The following is a 16,841-nucleotide window of genomic DNA, read 5'->3' as shown; positions in this document are numbered from 1 at the left end:
GATCAGTCACCACCCAGAATAGGTTTATAAATCCTATGGCCCCTTGGCAGGAACCTAAGCCACCTCCCTATCCTGCTCTGCAGGAACCAATACATAGACCGTGACCGGTCTGCACACAACCCAACACATGCATAATGCATAGATTACCATTTTGTCCACCCAATAAAAGGTTTTAACTGGTGTTAGAGATACACAGAAAGCAGTCTTGCCTTAAAAGACTGGCTACTTTCCTGCTTTTCATCTCTAAAGCCTATCACCAAATCATCAAAGCGCATTTCTTTAACAAGCTCAGATTCAGAATCTCTAAATTGAGTGACATGTTGAGCCAGTCTTCTGCGGCCTTTTTTTTTTAATCTTGGAGTTTATTTAACTTCAACCCAATGGAAAAATTCACATCCAGAGTTTTTTTTATATATAGTTTTATTTGATACACTAATTGATGTACTTAATCTTATTAACCTAACCCCATGGTTATCCATGTTTTGTGCACCTGTGAGTTCCTAACTTGATTAATATAATTGTCGTTTATACAATTACTATCCACTGTAATTGACACATCTGCTCATTATGCACTTATACAATCATGTGGCAGCAGCATAATACATAATATCTTAGATTTCTTAGATTCTTAGATTGTAGATACAAGTCAAGAGCTTGAGGTATATCAAACATCAGAATGGGGAAAACTGCCTGACTTTAACTGTGGTATAAATGTTTGTACAAGATGGGCTGGAGTTGATTATTTCAAAAACTGCTAACCATCTGGTATTTTCATAAACTGAAAAAATTGCTGATGAGTGATATCAGAGCAGAATAGCCAGATTGGTCTGTGCTGGCAGGACGTGTACAGAAACCCAGTGTGAGTGAAACTTAATATGGTCTTGCACATGTTGAGATGCTTTTCTAAGAAATTACACAAGTTACAGTATCCTTCCTGAAAGCTCAAACCAATTTGCTTACTTTCTGAAATACTCAATCCTGTCCCAGTTAAAGCCACAGAGATCATGCTTTTTCATATTCTATGTTTGATGTGAAGATTAACTGAAGCTCTTGACCTGTATCTGCACGATTAACTGATAGGATAACTGCATAAATGGGCACAAAAGCCTGGTCTGTAATCCACCTCTGGCCACAGCAGATCCATTACAACCTAATGAAATTAACTTGTATTTGTCCATTCCCTCTTAAACCAGAGATGGTGAGCACACAAACACAGACTTTTACCAAAGTCGAGGAGTGACCACAGGATGCAGAATTTGATATACAGTTTACTAATGATAGGAAAAACCAAAACGCATGCTGAGCTGGAAAAATTGGTAAACAAGAAGATAAACGAAGGCAACATGCAAAAATCCTTCTTCCTCAATTAAGTGAAAATGTACATTCTTCCTAACTATATCTTTTTCAGTTAATCTCCTGATATATTCCAAAATATTTAAAACATAGATTATAAAACTTATTTGCAATTAAAAAACCTTCACCATTCCTGCATATCTTGTACAGGTCAATATACAATATAGACATGTCCAAAAATACCCTTAACACAGGTATACCACAGGGCTGTGTGCTGAGCCCATTCCTCTATTCCCTCTTCACTCATGACTGCAGGCCTGTGCATGGATCTAATTCCATAATCAAGTTTTCTGATGACACCACAGTGATTGGATTCATCACCAACAACAATGAGACAGTCTACAGGGAAGAGGTACAGCATCTGGAAGCATGGTGTGCCGACAACATCCTGCTCCTTAACCCCAGCAAAACAAAGGAGCTCATCATGGACTTCAGGAGGAAGAGAAGGGGCACACACGCCACATCCACAAGCTGCCAGTTGAACATGTCTCCAGCTTCAAGTTCCTGGGTATCCACATATCAGACAACCTGTAATGGAACACCAACACCTCCAGCCTGGTCAAGAAAGCTCACCAGTGCCTGTTCTTCCTGAGGACACTTAAGCCAACCTGGTGAACTTTTATCGTCTCCTGACCAACTGTCAGTCTGTTATGGGAATTGCACAGCCGAAAACCCGCTCAGCGCATCACTGGAACTTTACTTCCAGCTTCTACGTCAAGCTCGCAGCATTCTTAAAGACTCCTCTTAACCTGCACATAGATTGTTTTTTCCACCTGCCAAAAAGCAGTAGACTGAGGGACAGCTTTTTCCCTAGGGCTGTCACCTTACTAAACTCTGCCTCCTGGTGACCACCCACACCTGTATATTATGTTTATAGTACCTGTATATTTGTCAATATAATATATAACACTGTGTATATTTCGTGTCTATAGCACACAACCTGTATATCTTGTATATCCATACCTATATATCCATAGCATATATCTGTATATTATCCTGTTCATACTGTTATCATACTGTGAATACTGTACATCTTGCACTTGCTGCTTATTGCACTTCTGGTTAGATGCCAAACTGCATTTTGTTGCCTTGGGTACGTATACATGTGTAATGACAAAGCTGAATCTAATCGAATCTATATTTTTGTTCAATTATATAACTATTGTCCTATTAGCTGCATAACACCATATATTGTATTTTAAATTAATTAATAAAAATTACCAAAAAAAAAGATTTAGAGAAATAATATAATTCAGCAGATAAAAGATTTAATTTTAAGTGTAACCTGTTTTTTTTTTTTTTACTGTTAAGTCTCCATATGAAGCCAAATGATCCGTCACTGCTAGAAAAGCAAGCAATCATTAGGCAAAAGACATCAAAATAATCCTATTAGTAAGAGCAAATCAAGAGTAAGACCATTAAAGAGCCACAAAAAACAGAAACACCACATTAGAGCCAAAATTCCGTATAGTTCTGAAGCTTCATACTACAGACAGATGAGAGGAAAAACTCATAGCAAAGAGAAGTATATGGAGAAAGTCTGGAACTGCTCATGATCCCAAGCATACCACTTTATTTTATGCTGTAGATAATTATGGCTGCTAGCAGAACTGGTTCCTGTGTATTTGTTGTGACTTTCTTGTAACTGCTGACAAAAACAAGATTAATTATGAGGTATATAGGGCTACATTATCTGCTTAGCCCCATTATAGGGCATGTGACAGTGCAGATAGACAATTACCTGAAGCACATTTGTTGGTACAGTACATCTAGTTTTGTATAATACTTGGATGGGGAGAGTCAACTGGGTGACTACATGTACAGTCGATTTATAAAAAGTGCTATTCAACACAGTAGGGTTGTAAATGCCCTTAAATTAAAGCTGAATTGCAGCACTTTGAGATATTCATCAATTTTCTGAACTCTTTACTGTTTTGTTGTTGAGTTGTGCAAAGAACACAAGGAAATATCATTTAAAAAAAAAAAGACAAATGAAAAAACAAAAGTACTGAAAGTTCCCACCCAGACTGGTACAAATAAAAGAAACAGGACAAGAAAATTAAACATTTTAACCTATAGATGCATGAATGTATAGAAAATTACTTATTAGTCATTCAACAGAGAAATATGATTTTTTAAAACCAGCCCTCTCTCCATTCATTATTCTGACTATAGCACCATCACAGGTTTCATTAAAATAACTTCCGGTGAAGAGAAGCTCCAAAACCTATGCCGGGATTTCCATTAATGAACTAAGCATTTACAGCAGCCATGAAAGTAGATTCCTCTCCCCAGATAACAGATTATTAAAAACACATTTTTCAACAACACACAGCTGAAGTATCAAGAACCGTCAATAAGCATATATTAAATGGCCTCTTATATATCATATATATAAACTAGCCTCTTTATATACAGTGCGTACATGGCAAAATTCTAGCAAGAATTCAACACTTTCCAGACAACTCCAGGCACTTAACTCCTTATGGGTTTAACAATGGAAGAAAGAAATTATCACATTAATTATTTACAGATTCAGGGTTCCCACTCTTTTTCAGAAATCATTTTCCAGGACTTTTCCAGGACATTTCAAATTTAGGAAAAAAAGACAAGGATCACAGATTCACGGCCTAAAGTAGTATGTTCTTCTCTCCAGAAGTCTTAAAAACAACGTACGCTTTATGGCTATTACTTAACTATAAAATTAGAAAAACACCAGATACCCACACACAGAGCTCTTTCAAACGAGTCATTCAAAATACGTATTCATTTAGGAATAAAGAAAATGACGGTATTTATGATGATATTCACTTTCACGAACCATTCGTTAATAAATGCCTACTCAAAGAAACGCCATTGTATGTTGCTAAAAAGGAAGTGACAGGAGTGATCCTATGGTTAGTGAAGGATAGAAAGGAAGTCACTTAACTTCTTGTTTAGTGAACTGTTGCAAAAATCAATATCACATTTGCAAACGTGTTTTTAAGTTTATATAAGTAAACCCATTATAGGTTACCAGCCTTCGCCTTACTGTATATGTTTACAACACTAGTCTGTGCTGCACTTTGAGCATGCAAATAATTGTTCAATGTATGCTTCACTGTGCATCCCGTCAGTAGAATATCTAATTTTGACTTCTTACAGTATATCGCCCATAAAACAGGTTTCGGGGATTGTGTGGATGGATTACTTTTAAAGACAATTTGTCATGTGAATGAAATTTCAACAATTATAAAATAAAAAGGCCGCACATATTAATACCCTTTCCTTTCTCAGGCCAATGCCGTCATGCATGCTTTAGTTTGCTGTGCATTCCCCTTGCACATGATATTCAGATTAACAAGGTTGATATAACATGCTTACCCGTCACCATTTGCTGAAAACATTCGAGCACTTAAACCATTCCTAGCACCTGAAACCGCCAACACAAGACAGCGTCATCCGTCACAGCGAGATTAAACAGCATAACAAAAAAACGTCAAAACTCAGCGTCCCTGAAGAGAGCGCTTTCTGTTACTAACGTTAATTGTTTCGACCAGTTGTAAACTGTTCTTTAAATGATCAAGAACATTTATAATAATAATTTAATAATTAAGATAATAAAGTAAATAAAAATAAATAAAAATAAAATAATTTTCCAGGACAACAAGATTTTTTCCAGGACAATTTATGTTTTCTCTCATTTTCCATGTGTTTTCCAGGACTGGAACATTGGTCATTAATTTTCCAGGATTTCCAGGTTTTCCAGGACGCGTGGGAACCCTGAGATTGTAAATAGGATTTTGATACCATGTATATTTTTCCGCACTATGAACAAAACACAACATGGCTGTTCAAAATACAGTATAAGCTGCTTTACCTATTCACAGGACCAATGTTTAAATTAATTTTCTTCCCCAGAATTTGACCCAATATCCCCAGGCCACCACAACAGTGCGTAGAATTTTAAGAATATACACCTCTGATACCTCTATATAACTATATAAATAATCCTGACCTCGTGGCCTTTCTAACCATATTAGGGACTTCGTAGTTAACATGGAAAACATTCTTCCTCTTTTACTCCTACATTTTATTAAACTGGAAATCAAATTAGCACATAAATTTGTAACCTTTGCCCACTCCCAATTTGTGCCACGCCCCAATCTACATTTAGGCCTTGTTTACAGTGGTCTTATCCTGTATAAAAAATATTTACATATGCCATTGTACCTGACAGGGAGGAAGTAGCATTATCTGATTTTGTGCCTTCACAGACTGCACTGAGTAAAGGTTCAGAACTATAAAGTGATCTACTTGGTGCTTGTTCTTGGTAACAATCAATGAGTATAGCCTGTAAATATGAAACACTGCAGAGGAAAACCTCTGTTGTGTGAATTTATTGGCATGACAGAAAAAAACAACTTTTTTCCATTGAAAACAAACACCTTCACACATTTATCAAAAGGCAACATGGAAACCTCTGGCAGAAAAGAGCTTTATTTACTTAAAGAGGCCAGAGACAACCCTCAGTTAAAGGCTTTTACAAAATCAATGTACTTTTGCATACTGAAAATGTGAATAATCCACACTGACGCCTACCTACTGATCTACAGGAAAACCAAAAAAACACAAACTAAGTGCAAACACATTGAGCAGTTAAGTGATTCACCAAAAAATTATACCGTGAAGCTGCTTATCATCAGGCTGAACCTGTGGATCCTTTTAGTTCCTAAGCTCAAGGTCTGCCACATTCAACTTTCTCTGCACACTTCTCTTTGGGCCCATAGGCTTCTTTTCTTTAACATAAAAAAAGTAAAACAGAACACAGAAATCACACAACAAAAAAGCTTAAATCCTAAAAGTAAATCTACTCCCAGTCCTCATCATCGGCATCTGCAGCTGGCTGTGGTGTCTGGTTCTTAAGGAATGATTCACCCTAAAATACAGGGAAAAACCAAGGCACTCATAACAATAACTACACAGATGGTTCACAAATGCAAAATTAGCCTATGAGAAAGGTTATTACCCTGCGAGTGTCAGTGGAGGCAAACACTTTACCACGTGGGTTAAACCCTGTGGTGCCATGAGCACTGAATGCAATTTCCTCCAGCCATGAAGGTACTTCCTGTTGGGCCTGAACAAAAGAGGAAACCGTTAAATTTAATACTCTTAAAAAATAATAAGAAAAAGTAGGTCCTGTGGAAAATTCTAGTGTTAATGGAAACAAACCCCTGAGAGGACTTTGACCAGAGAGCGAGCTAGAGGAGTATCAGGCTCTGGGTCAAAGAAGGACACAGCTCTTCCTGTGTTTCCACATCGTCCCGTTCTCCCAATGCGGTGCACATACTCGTCTATGTCTTTTGGTAGGTCAAAGTTCACCACATGCTGCACATGCTCAATGTCCAGACCTCTAGCAGCGACAGAAGTAGCAACCAGCACAGGACACTGACCTGTGCGAAAGTCACTGAGAGCTTTCTCCCGCTCTCGCTGTTCCCGATCACTGCTCATGAAGATAAAGACAACGCTTTTGAGGACGTATCCCATTTTTTAAAAATTAATATTTGTGAGGACTTAAAAACATCATTAGGTGTCTGCCAGGGTACCTACCCATGGATGCTAGTAGTGGACACTTTCTCTTGACAGAGAAAAGTTGCAATGAAATCTGCACTTCTTTTGGTTTCAACAAAGACCATTGTCCTCTCCGTCCCTGAGGATAGCAGAACATTACCTTCACCGCAGGATATTTGCTTGCCTCAACTCTAGTTTGCATTTTGCAACTGCACTTGCAGGCTGATCATCAAATAATTTCACACAAGTAATGTGCTCTGAAACCGCTAGTTATATGGTTGGTGAAAAATCCAATATACAATATGTAAATAAAACATAAATAAGATGAAGATTAATGCGTTCTTGTTTTGGCTGTTTGTGAACATCAAATGCAGCAAATCCTATCTTTTTTGACAGGAATAAAATATACAAACACACCTACGTATATACAGCCAGGCTAAATGTAATGACTGGGAAGATTAGTATCCATCCAAGTTTATTTCTATTAGATACATGAATAAAAGTTATACTGCAGTTAGTTCCAGTCCACGATATCAGCAATGGCAAATGATACATTTACGAATTTAATGTTTCAATAATAATAATTAAAAAGAAGGGAAGCCAAATTTGCCAACGGTTCACATGGATTTTACAGCTAGCAAGCCAGTTAGTGTCAATCAGTAAGTGTGATATCTCTGAAAAGGTTAGTCTATTTCTTTATTTCATGCAATAAACAATGTATAATCACTAGGTCAGGTTTGGGTCACCTGTGGTCTTCAGCAGCTCCAGCAGCTTCTCCCTCTTTGAGTACTGAGTGACTTGAATGATGACCTGCTCTATGTCGCTGCAGGCTCCTCCCACCACCCCCACAGCCAGGAAGAGATAATCCACCTTAAGGAAATTAGCTGCCAACCTAGAACACACAGAGGTTTACCTTTTTTTGTGAATTTAATAAGAATACTTACATGGCACAGAGTGTTCGACATCTACTGATAACTAATGAAATATACTACACAAAATGTGTTCGAGATCAATCAAACTGGACAAGTTTATTTTAAATTACATTTCACATCCACCAACTTAGCCTTCACCCTTACTGGTTCTCGTAGGATAACGCCAGGACCAAAAGCCAGCCGAACGCATCTTTTTCCCTTCATAGGGCAGCATAACCTACTCAGAGGAAGGTGCTATCTACATTGTTTTCCATACTTGAGTTCACAAAAGCCTGCAGTTGGCTAGTGTCACTGTGACACTAACATTCCGCTTTACTAACAAGCTGTGAATGACTGGTCGGCGAACAACTGTTTATACAGTAGCTGCCATAACACAAGAGCTATTGATGTTACCAAATGTTCAATAAAAATAAACTGAAAGGTTAGATGTCTAACTTTAATAAAAATTATGAGGGGGTCTCCATTAATGTTCCAGTAGCCCAAAAAGTGGGCTAACCCCAATATGAAAATGACAGACCTTTGAATATCCTCTGGATATGTGGCACTGAACATGAGGGTTTGCCGTTCTTCTTTAGGAGGCATTCCTGGAGAGTTCACCAGCTTTTGCATGTCTGGCTCAAAGCCCATGTCCAACATTCGATCAGCTTCATCCAGCACCAAAAAACGAACTTTACTTAGTCCAACCTGGGCACCACAAATGAGCTAATTAACTTTCACATGCAGCCAAGTGAAGTTTCATAACATCTCTGAAGGATTACATTAATTATGTAAAATTACCAAGTACTGTTCACTTCTCAAGAACACACACACACACACACACACACACACAGACAGCACTGCTGCCACTGAGTCATATGTAAAACTGTCTCAAAACACACAAACATTTATTTAGAACAGATTAATATTTTAAGTAAAATAAAAAGACACAGGAGATCAAGACCAGACTGAATACCGGAAACATGACCGACAAATGAACCCTGACAACTTTAGAAGATTGTGCAATGCAGCTTTCAATGCACAAGCACTAATTGTGCTAAAAGCTCCTGCTTACTGAGTGAACTCTACTAAACGACCGACATTATAATATTTTACATTCGCTGAAGATTCAGATGTTATGAATGTTGCATATTATTGGGTGGAGGGACCAGGCCAAATAATGTTACTGCCACTTTCAATTCTAAGCCCCAGTGAAGCTGAATCATTTTGTTTAAATAATTAATACGCGGAGTTTGCATGTTCTCCCCGTGCCTCGGGGGTTTCCTCCGGGTACTCCGGTTTCCTCCCCCGGTCCAAAGACATGCATGGTAGGTTGATTGGCATCTCTGGAAAATTGCCCGTAGTGTGTGTGTGTAAGTGAATGAGAGTGTGTGCCATGCAATGGGTTGGCACTCTGTCCAGGGTGTATCCTGCCTTGATGCCCGATGACGCCCGAGATAGGCACAGGCTCCCCGTGACCCGAGTAGTTTGGATAAGCGGTAGAAAATGAATGAATAATTAATACGCAAAAAATTATGCAGCTCATCATATAAAGCTGCCAATTAACTAGTTTCAATTAATGAAATGTTCATCTCAAGGTATTTCATTCTTGGAAAATTCTAATATCCTGAACAAACTCTTATAATTGCTCACCTACTCAAACAGTGCAGTCAACTTTCAGAAATAATGCAAATTACCTTTCCACGTCCGATAATGTCGAGCAATCTTCCAGGTGTGCCGCACAACACGTTACAGCCCTTCAACACTTCTCGGATTGCATATCCAGTGCTTGTGCCACCATAAACCACGACAGGACGCACACAAGTGCTACAAGACACATGTTCCAAAAGTGTATCAGTCTTTATAGTAAATTTACATCATAATCCTACAATCAATTACACCATAGCGTTAAACCTGACAGAGCACCTGAAGAAACTTGCAACAGTGACATTTTTCATATGCATCGCTTTGAAAGAGAAATAAAAGAATTATGTAAATGTTAGACAGGTTTATACCCATAGGCAAACTTGCGGGCCTCGAGGTAAATCTGATTAATGAGTTCCCTGGTGGGAGCCACAATGATTACTTCAGGCTCCTGCACCTCACTGAACTTGCTGGCTGCTGCACCATCACTCATGAGATGCTGCAGAATAGGCAGCAAAAACGCAGCCTGAGGACAGAAAATAAATAAATAAATAAATAAATAAATAAATACATACATAAACCATGAAATGAAAAAGCAATACAGTTTGCTAACCCACACAGTAGATTGTTCCGGTTTTAACCACTTAGGGTGTGGACTTCCAGGATCATAAACCACAGTCAGTCCCACACAAAGAATACTTAGAGTAATATTGTTCCATAATACTTTACATCTACAAAAACAATTTCATTTACACCAAGTGACAGATATTACCATTCTAAAACTATTACTAATCAGTGTTTGTCACAATAAATACTTCCAATCTAAAATGAACTGCCATAGATCTTAGTGAGTGCTCACCGTTTTTCCAGATCCAGTCTGGGCACAAGCCATAAGATCCCTTCCGGCAGAAATGATTGGAATACCGTGCTTCTGAACAGGTGTAGGCTTTTCGTATCCTGATTTGGCAACATTTCTGTTAAGAGTCTCACAGAGTTGTGCTTCTTCAAATGTCTAGAAACAAAAAAAAGGGGGTGATCAAAGGAATCAAACTAATTTGCAGAAAAAAATTTAATGAGGTAGAGGGGAAAAAAATATGAAGGTCCCTACTCACCATGATTGCTCTGGGTGGATTGGTTCCACTTACGTCTACAAGAATATCATCATACTTGTCAAAATTAATGCCTGTTGCATAATGGGCAAAAACTGAGGTCTCTTCTTCTGGAGGTGGAGGGGGTATATAGATGACTTTGGGTCCTACAGGATAAAGGCAGTGTGTTTATTTCAGACTGGCTTAGTGATGGACGTTAACAGTGTTTTGGATACTAACGATATGAGGAATTACAAACCTGCTGTCCCACCATCTTCTTTTCCATCACCATCCTCCTGTGATCCTAATGAATTAAAAGTAAATGAAAAATCTCAAAAGACACAAGCGGCACTTACAATTAGTCAGTTACAGTATGAACATACCCTTTGAAAACACCTCCTCATCCCGTCCTCTGTATCCTATATATATTTAAAACAAATAGCAATGTGAAGCCAATCCTAACACTAAAGCTCAATTAAGAACAGATAAGTTTATCAGGAAGATATAAAAGTCATTCATTTATTACATGTCTCACATCCAGACACTTCAAAACCTGCTTTTTGTACACATATTCAACCCAATTTGATTTGGGCCGTATATAATAAACAAAAATCTTGCAAGACAGCATCACCTCCACCTCCACCAAAGCGTCTTCTACCTTCATCATCACCTAAGAAACAATGCAGAAACAAACGGTAAAGATCAAAGAGTCCAATCAAGCATGTTTGAACAGATAAATCACCAAACCGCTGTGTGCTCACGAGCTGTAACCCATATTTGTTTGTACCCTTTTGGAAAGCTCCACGGCCTCCTCTTCCTCCACGCCCACCTCTGCTACCAAAGTCACTTTTGAAACCTGCAATATTCATGAGCATATTTTCAGAAATATTCATTGCTCATATATTCTGACAAATCTGTGCTACATCTTAGCCCCATCATTGTCATATTCATTACCTTCTGATGGAGAAAAACTGATTGTAAGTGAACATGCACACCAATGGTTAAACAAAGTAAAAAAAAAAAAAAATTAAAGGGCATTAAGTTACCAGAGTTAAAAAAACATTTCTAAATCCTCTTCTTCCACCTGCATAATAATAAAGATCAATAAACTGCTATAAGGAGTTTTACCCAAACTGGGCCCTGAATACTTGCCTCTGCTGCCACTTCCCCTGAATCCACCACCATTACAGGAGCTGCTACCATCAACTAGAAGCAAAGACAACACATGGTCTAAGCCCATAACAGTGGTGTATTGTACATCTAGGTTTTAAATGTCAAGGCCTACCAACCTTCATTTCTATTTTCGTCAAATCCTGCATAGAAATGCACACAGGTAAGCAAACCAATAACTTAAAAAACAATCAAAAAAGTAAGCAAATAAGGAGATGATGTGGGGGAGAAACACCTGAACTGAAGCTCTTGAAGCCTCCGCCTCGTCCTCTAAAGCCCCGACCTGATGTTGAAAACATCTATGAATAATCTGATCCAACACTTGTGATTAGCAGGCATTACAACAGAAACCGAAAGACTCACCCCTATTGCCCCCTGGAGTCCCAAAACCACCTCCACCACCTTTCCTATGACTTTCCTCATTGTCTAGAAACACATTAACTGTTAGACAGTACATTGCTCTTTAGATCACACAGATACACTGTACAGACAAATGTTTGTGAATACCTGATCATCACACAAATATGCCGCAAAGTTTATAGCATACAATTGTGTAGCATGCCTGCTTGTGGTAGCAACAAACTTTTTGAAACTTTGAAACTAATGCCCCCTTTCCACCAGAAGGAACCAGGTGCTGGTTCAGAGCTAGTGCTGGCGCTGGTTTGAAGTTGGCTCCACTGGCGAGCCTTCTAAGAAACAGTTTGCCTTTCCATGGGCTAGAGAGCCATCACAGAGCCAAGTCTGATGTCACTGTATACAACATTATACAGCAATGTGGGCGCAGCTGCGGCAAACACAAACATCAACAATGGTGGATGTTGCTTTACTGTTAATGCACATGGCTTTACGAACCTACATTGGCATCCAAACACGGCAAATCCTGAGTAAAAATTGTTTAAATATGGCGCTAATGACGTTCTCTTTTGTCTTGTTGGTCACAGTAACCCCGCCCACAGCCCCTGACACAAGCGGTTCTTAAGTCTAGACCAGCAATGTTTTGGTGCTACTTAAGAACCACTTTTCCTTGTTCAGAGCCGGTGCTTTGGGTGTCGAAAAAGAAAGAACTGATTTTAAATTAGACTCTGAACCAGCACTCAAACTGCCTTGGTGGAAAAGGGGCATTTGAGACCCAAACATTTCTTAAGCATGACATTGGCCCTGTACACAAGACGAGATATTTTAAAACAATTTAGCTGACGTGAAAGAATTCGAGCTACCCGAGCCCTGACATCATCCCACTGAACACCTCTGGATGAACTGAAACACTGACTCTACCCCAGGACTTATCAGACATCAGTAACTGACCTCAATTATATTTCCATTGCAGGGATTAACATTCAGCCATATTTTAAAAATTAGTGGAAAGTCTTAGTAAAAGAATGAAGGATATAAATATAACAAAGTCTTGAAACATTGATGGTCAGGTATCCATATACTTTTAGTCATAGCGTGTATGTAAATGTCATTATTGGGTTATAGATCAAAATATAAAAGATGTATTACCATAAAAATATGACTGTGCATAAAGCACCACATAATTCTAATGATATTTATGACTGCCTACCACTGATGCTTTTGAAGCTACTTTGCTGACTCCCGCTGTTCCACGAGTTCTCACAGAGAACACAGAGAGAGAAAAGAACCAAGCAGCTTGGTAGATTTGGGACAAGTGTCAACCTGTCCATGTAAAAACAAACTAAAGCTTGTAAACCCACTTAGGTTGATATTTAATCAGATGCATCTAATCCCAGAGAGAAAACTTTAACCTGCTTATAAAACTACATGGCCTTAATACAAAAATTTGATCAGAATAGTAGCTGCAAAAACAATTTCTTTTTCCATGCGATATTAGTTAACTGAATGCAATTGCCATTAGGGCTACAAGTGACCTAAATCATCCTAAAACACCTAATCATGTGATGTCCCATGCAGAATACAGATCAACTGCTGTATCTGTAATAACACAGATATATAGTCTTTTCAATAGGCTTTCTGTAGGAAAGGTTTACATCGTCAAGCTTGCACAGGCACAGACATTTTCAAAATAAATGAACTTTAGTAAAGCTGGAATTGTTCAGTTCCATACCAAATATACTTAAGTTCTACATTTCTTGTATGGTTTGATAGTGATATTTAAAGATGAGTGAAATGTTTTACCCAGTGTCATGCTGGTCACAACAGGGCTCTGTGGAGAAGACAAACATTTTAAAACAAAGAAAATTACCATCCTGTAGGTTATATACACACCTATTAGCAAGCGATAAGGACCCTAATCTCTAATGTTGCTGTGTGTTTTGTCCAGGTCATAAACATTTAAAAAAAATAAAACCTTTGGGAAGAAACCATTCCAATATTTTCGTTGCAATACGAATAAAGAAAAAGGAAAGCAGAACACCATATTCTAAGAGATTAGATAATGAAGATTCTATGGGATTGTACAGATTCTTTCCACAGGAAAAAGTAAACATTTGTATGGATTTTGCATAGTAAGAGAGAATATATAAGAAGCCCCTACTGCATGCTGCCTCTGAAAGAGTCTATTAAACTTATACCAGATGTTCACATTAAGTACCACAATGCTACATAAATGCAATCAGGATTTTGGAAGAGTGCATGTTATCTTGTAAATTCAATAACCCCATGAACATGAAAGAGACATAAAAAGAAAAAAGGAAAACATGCTGAAGGCTACCTTACTGCCTGAATGGGCACACAATACAGCCATCCCATTATCAGCAATGGCTATTGATTGAAAGTAATTTCAATGGGTATAGTGCAGTCACATTTGTTGCTTTATGCATTATTAATTCACAGACTGAGACAGGTGACAGATGGCTGTTATATCCTCGCACGGTGGGTACGGACATTTTCTGGAATAATTAATTTCCAATAGACCCCTCAGTGTGAAGAGTTGTTCGATCAAGTCTCTATCAAATTTAACCTATGATGAAGGATTTCTTTTGGGAGTGGTCACTTTCAGAAAACAAACACTGCTTAAAACATGAAACAAAAAAACAGATGCTCTTTTTTTTAATAGGAGAGGCCCTCAACCATATACTTCATCCAGGTTCACAGAAAAGACATTTAAAAAACATACTCCTCTTGTAGTCATTTTGTATTGCTGTCAAAATAAGACTTGTCATGTGTTAATAATAATAATAATAATAATAATAATAAATTTATACAATTTGATTCACATTCAGAGTTTTCTTAGGCGCAATAAGGCCAAAAATCATTTCCATAGATGTCAAAAATGTTGTGGTGCACTGAAGCATTAAGAGTTCCTTTAACTGGAACTAAAGGGCCAAGACCAACCCCTGAAAAACAACCCCTTCACCAAATTTAACTAGGGCACAATGCAGTCAGGCAGACAGAAACGTGATTCATCACTCCAGAGAACTCGTCCAGTGATGGCACGCTTTACATCACTGCATCCGGTGCTTTGTGTTGCACTCTGTGATGTAAAGCTTAGATGCAGCTTCTCAGCCATTGAAACCCATTCCTTAAAGCTCTCTGCACACTGTTCTTGAGCAAATCTGAAGACCATGTGAAGTTTGGAGGTCCGTTGCTATTGACTGCACGCGCTGACCCCGTTCTGCGATTTCACATGGCTGAGTCGCTGTTGTTCCCATTTGCTTCCACTTTATTAGAATCCCACTAACAGTTGACCTGGGAATATTTAGTAGGGAGGAAATTTCACGAATGGACTTATTACACAAGGTGCCAACCAATTTCCTGAGCTACTGAGAGCGACTTATCTGTTCAGGAATATTTGTAGAAGCTGTATGATGCCTAGGTGCTTCATTTTATACAACAGAACTCAATGATTTTTAAAGATGTCACAAATCCTGAGACATAAGTGTGTGTGTGTAATATATATATATATATATATATATATATATATATATATATATATTTTATACACAGAGCAGAGCCCATTATCATACAAATGTCTTCACATGAATCCTAATTACCTGATCGTCGTCTTCCCAGTTCTCCATGTCCGAATATGAGCTATGATAAAGAAATAAATTAAAAACAGTTAGTTGTCATATTTGAATTTTGTAGCTGTGTAAATAATATTAACAGAAACGTCGACACACAAACCAAAAATTCTTCACTTTTACACTAACAGTCATTTTATAGTCAATTTGCTAAATAGATTGTTCGCTAACGGCAGGCTAGTTGTTAGCCGCGTTAGCTTGCTAATCTCCGTGTTAGCATAAGTACGATTTTTACAAGTTAACGGATGAATACAGAACAACTGTCGATTGTAAACGTTTAAGAAACACTCTAACTCGCCGGATAACAATTAAAACATGTTATTTAATTAGTGTAAAATACGATAAAATCACTATAAATCCTTCTGCTCTACTTGGCGGTTTTCTCCTCACAAACAGGCCTCAGGTGTAAATTAGCGTTAATTTAACCAACACGAGCCGGAAACTTTTCATGAAGTAACTTTTAAACATCGTGCGTGTGAGTATTTTTTTTTAGTGTTTATAAATCACCAGAGATGCTAAAGGAACCCACACTACACAGCGACACGACACGAATCCGCCAGATTGAACAAAGAAAGTCAACGTTGAGATTTACTCTGAAGAGCAGATCGATGAAAATGAGCGAAGACGCCAGAAGACAGAGGTGTTAGACAAGGCGTGATGCAGCGTTCACTGGCTATCACAATTACTGTGAATAAGAGTTGCAGATAGATAGATAGACAGATAGACAGACAGATAGATAGATAGATAGATAGATAGATAGATAGATGGAGAGATAGATAGATAGATGGATGGATGGATGGATGGATGGATGATAGATAGATAGAATGCTATTATATCACATTAAGCCAATTGAAGACACCTGGTCACAATTCTTTTAATATATTGAGAATTACTCACATTTCTATAATTTACTGTATTAAAAATATATATGTTGGTAATTAATTAAGTGTCCTCACTATAATCATAGTGTGCATTTTTTTTGTCATTGTAGGTGTATTATTTCTTGTTGTTTGGGTGGTGCTAAATTTTTTTTTACTTTTGTATTTTTATTGTGTATTATTTATCTAGACAGGTGTATAGTCTACCTTTAAAATATAACTTTTTTACTGTAGCTGAGAAGAGAA

General features: G+C 37.9%; 1 protein-coding gene across 1 annotated transcript; it reads right to left on the bottom strand.

Annotated features, from left to right (window-relative positions):
* Positions 1-5,780: 5,780 nt before the first annotated feature.
* ddx4 (DEAD (Asp-Glu-Ala-Asp) box polypeptide 4) lies at positions 5,781-15,727 on the bottom strand. The gene is made up of 20 exons (XM_060896161.1): positions 15,688-15,727; positions 13,871-13,898; positions 12,077-12,139; positions 11,949-11,996; positions 11,833-11,856; positions 11,696-11,749; positions 11,331-11,399; positions 11,175-11,213; positions 10,927-10,962; positions 10,803-10,847; positions 10,568-10,710; positions 10,315-10,467; positions 9,827-9,981; positions 9,509-9,638; positions 8,353-8,519; positions 7,650-7,795; positions 6,943-7,042; positions 6,565-6,835; positions 6,362-6,469; positions 5,781-6,271 (listed from the first exon to the last, which is right to left on the bottom strand). Exons 1-20 carry the CDS (start codon positions 15,712-15,714, stop codon positions 6,203-6,205), a joined length of 1,875 nt encoding a protein of 624 aa, XP_060752144.1. The 5' UTR covers positions 15,715-15,727; the 3' UTR covers positions 5,781-6,202.
* Between the last annotated feature and the right edge of the window lie 1,114 nt (positions 15,728-16,841).

The sequence above is a fragment of the Tachysurus vachellii genome, chromosome 20 (genome assembly GCF_030014155.1).
Source record: "Tachysurus vachellii isolate PV-2020 chromosome 20, HZAU_Pvac_v1, whole genome shotgun sequence".
Classification (NCBI taxonomy): Eukaryota; Metazoa; Chordata; class Actinopteri; order Siluriformes; family Bagridae; genus Tachysurus; species Tachysurus vachellii.
This window is presented reverse-complemented; position numbering and strand designations above follow the sequence as displayed.

Coding starts and splice junctions, on each gene's coding strand:
- ddx4 (XM_060896161.1), bottom strand. CDS start 15,714: ATGGAGAACTGGGAAGACGACGATCAG. Junction 13,899..15,687: donor ACTGGGAAGACGACGATCAG/GTAATTAGGATT, acceptor TCTTCTCCACAG/AGCCCTGTTGTGACCAGCAT. Junction 6,272..6,361: donor CCTCCACTGACACTCGCAGG/GTAATAACCTTT, acceptor CCTGTATTTTAG/GGTGAATCATTCCTTAAGAA.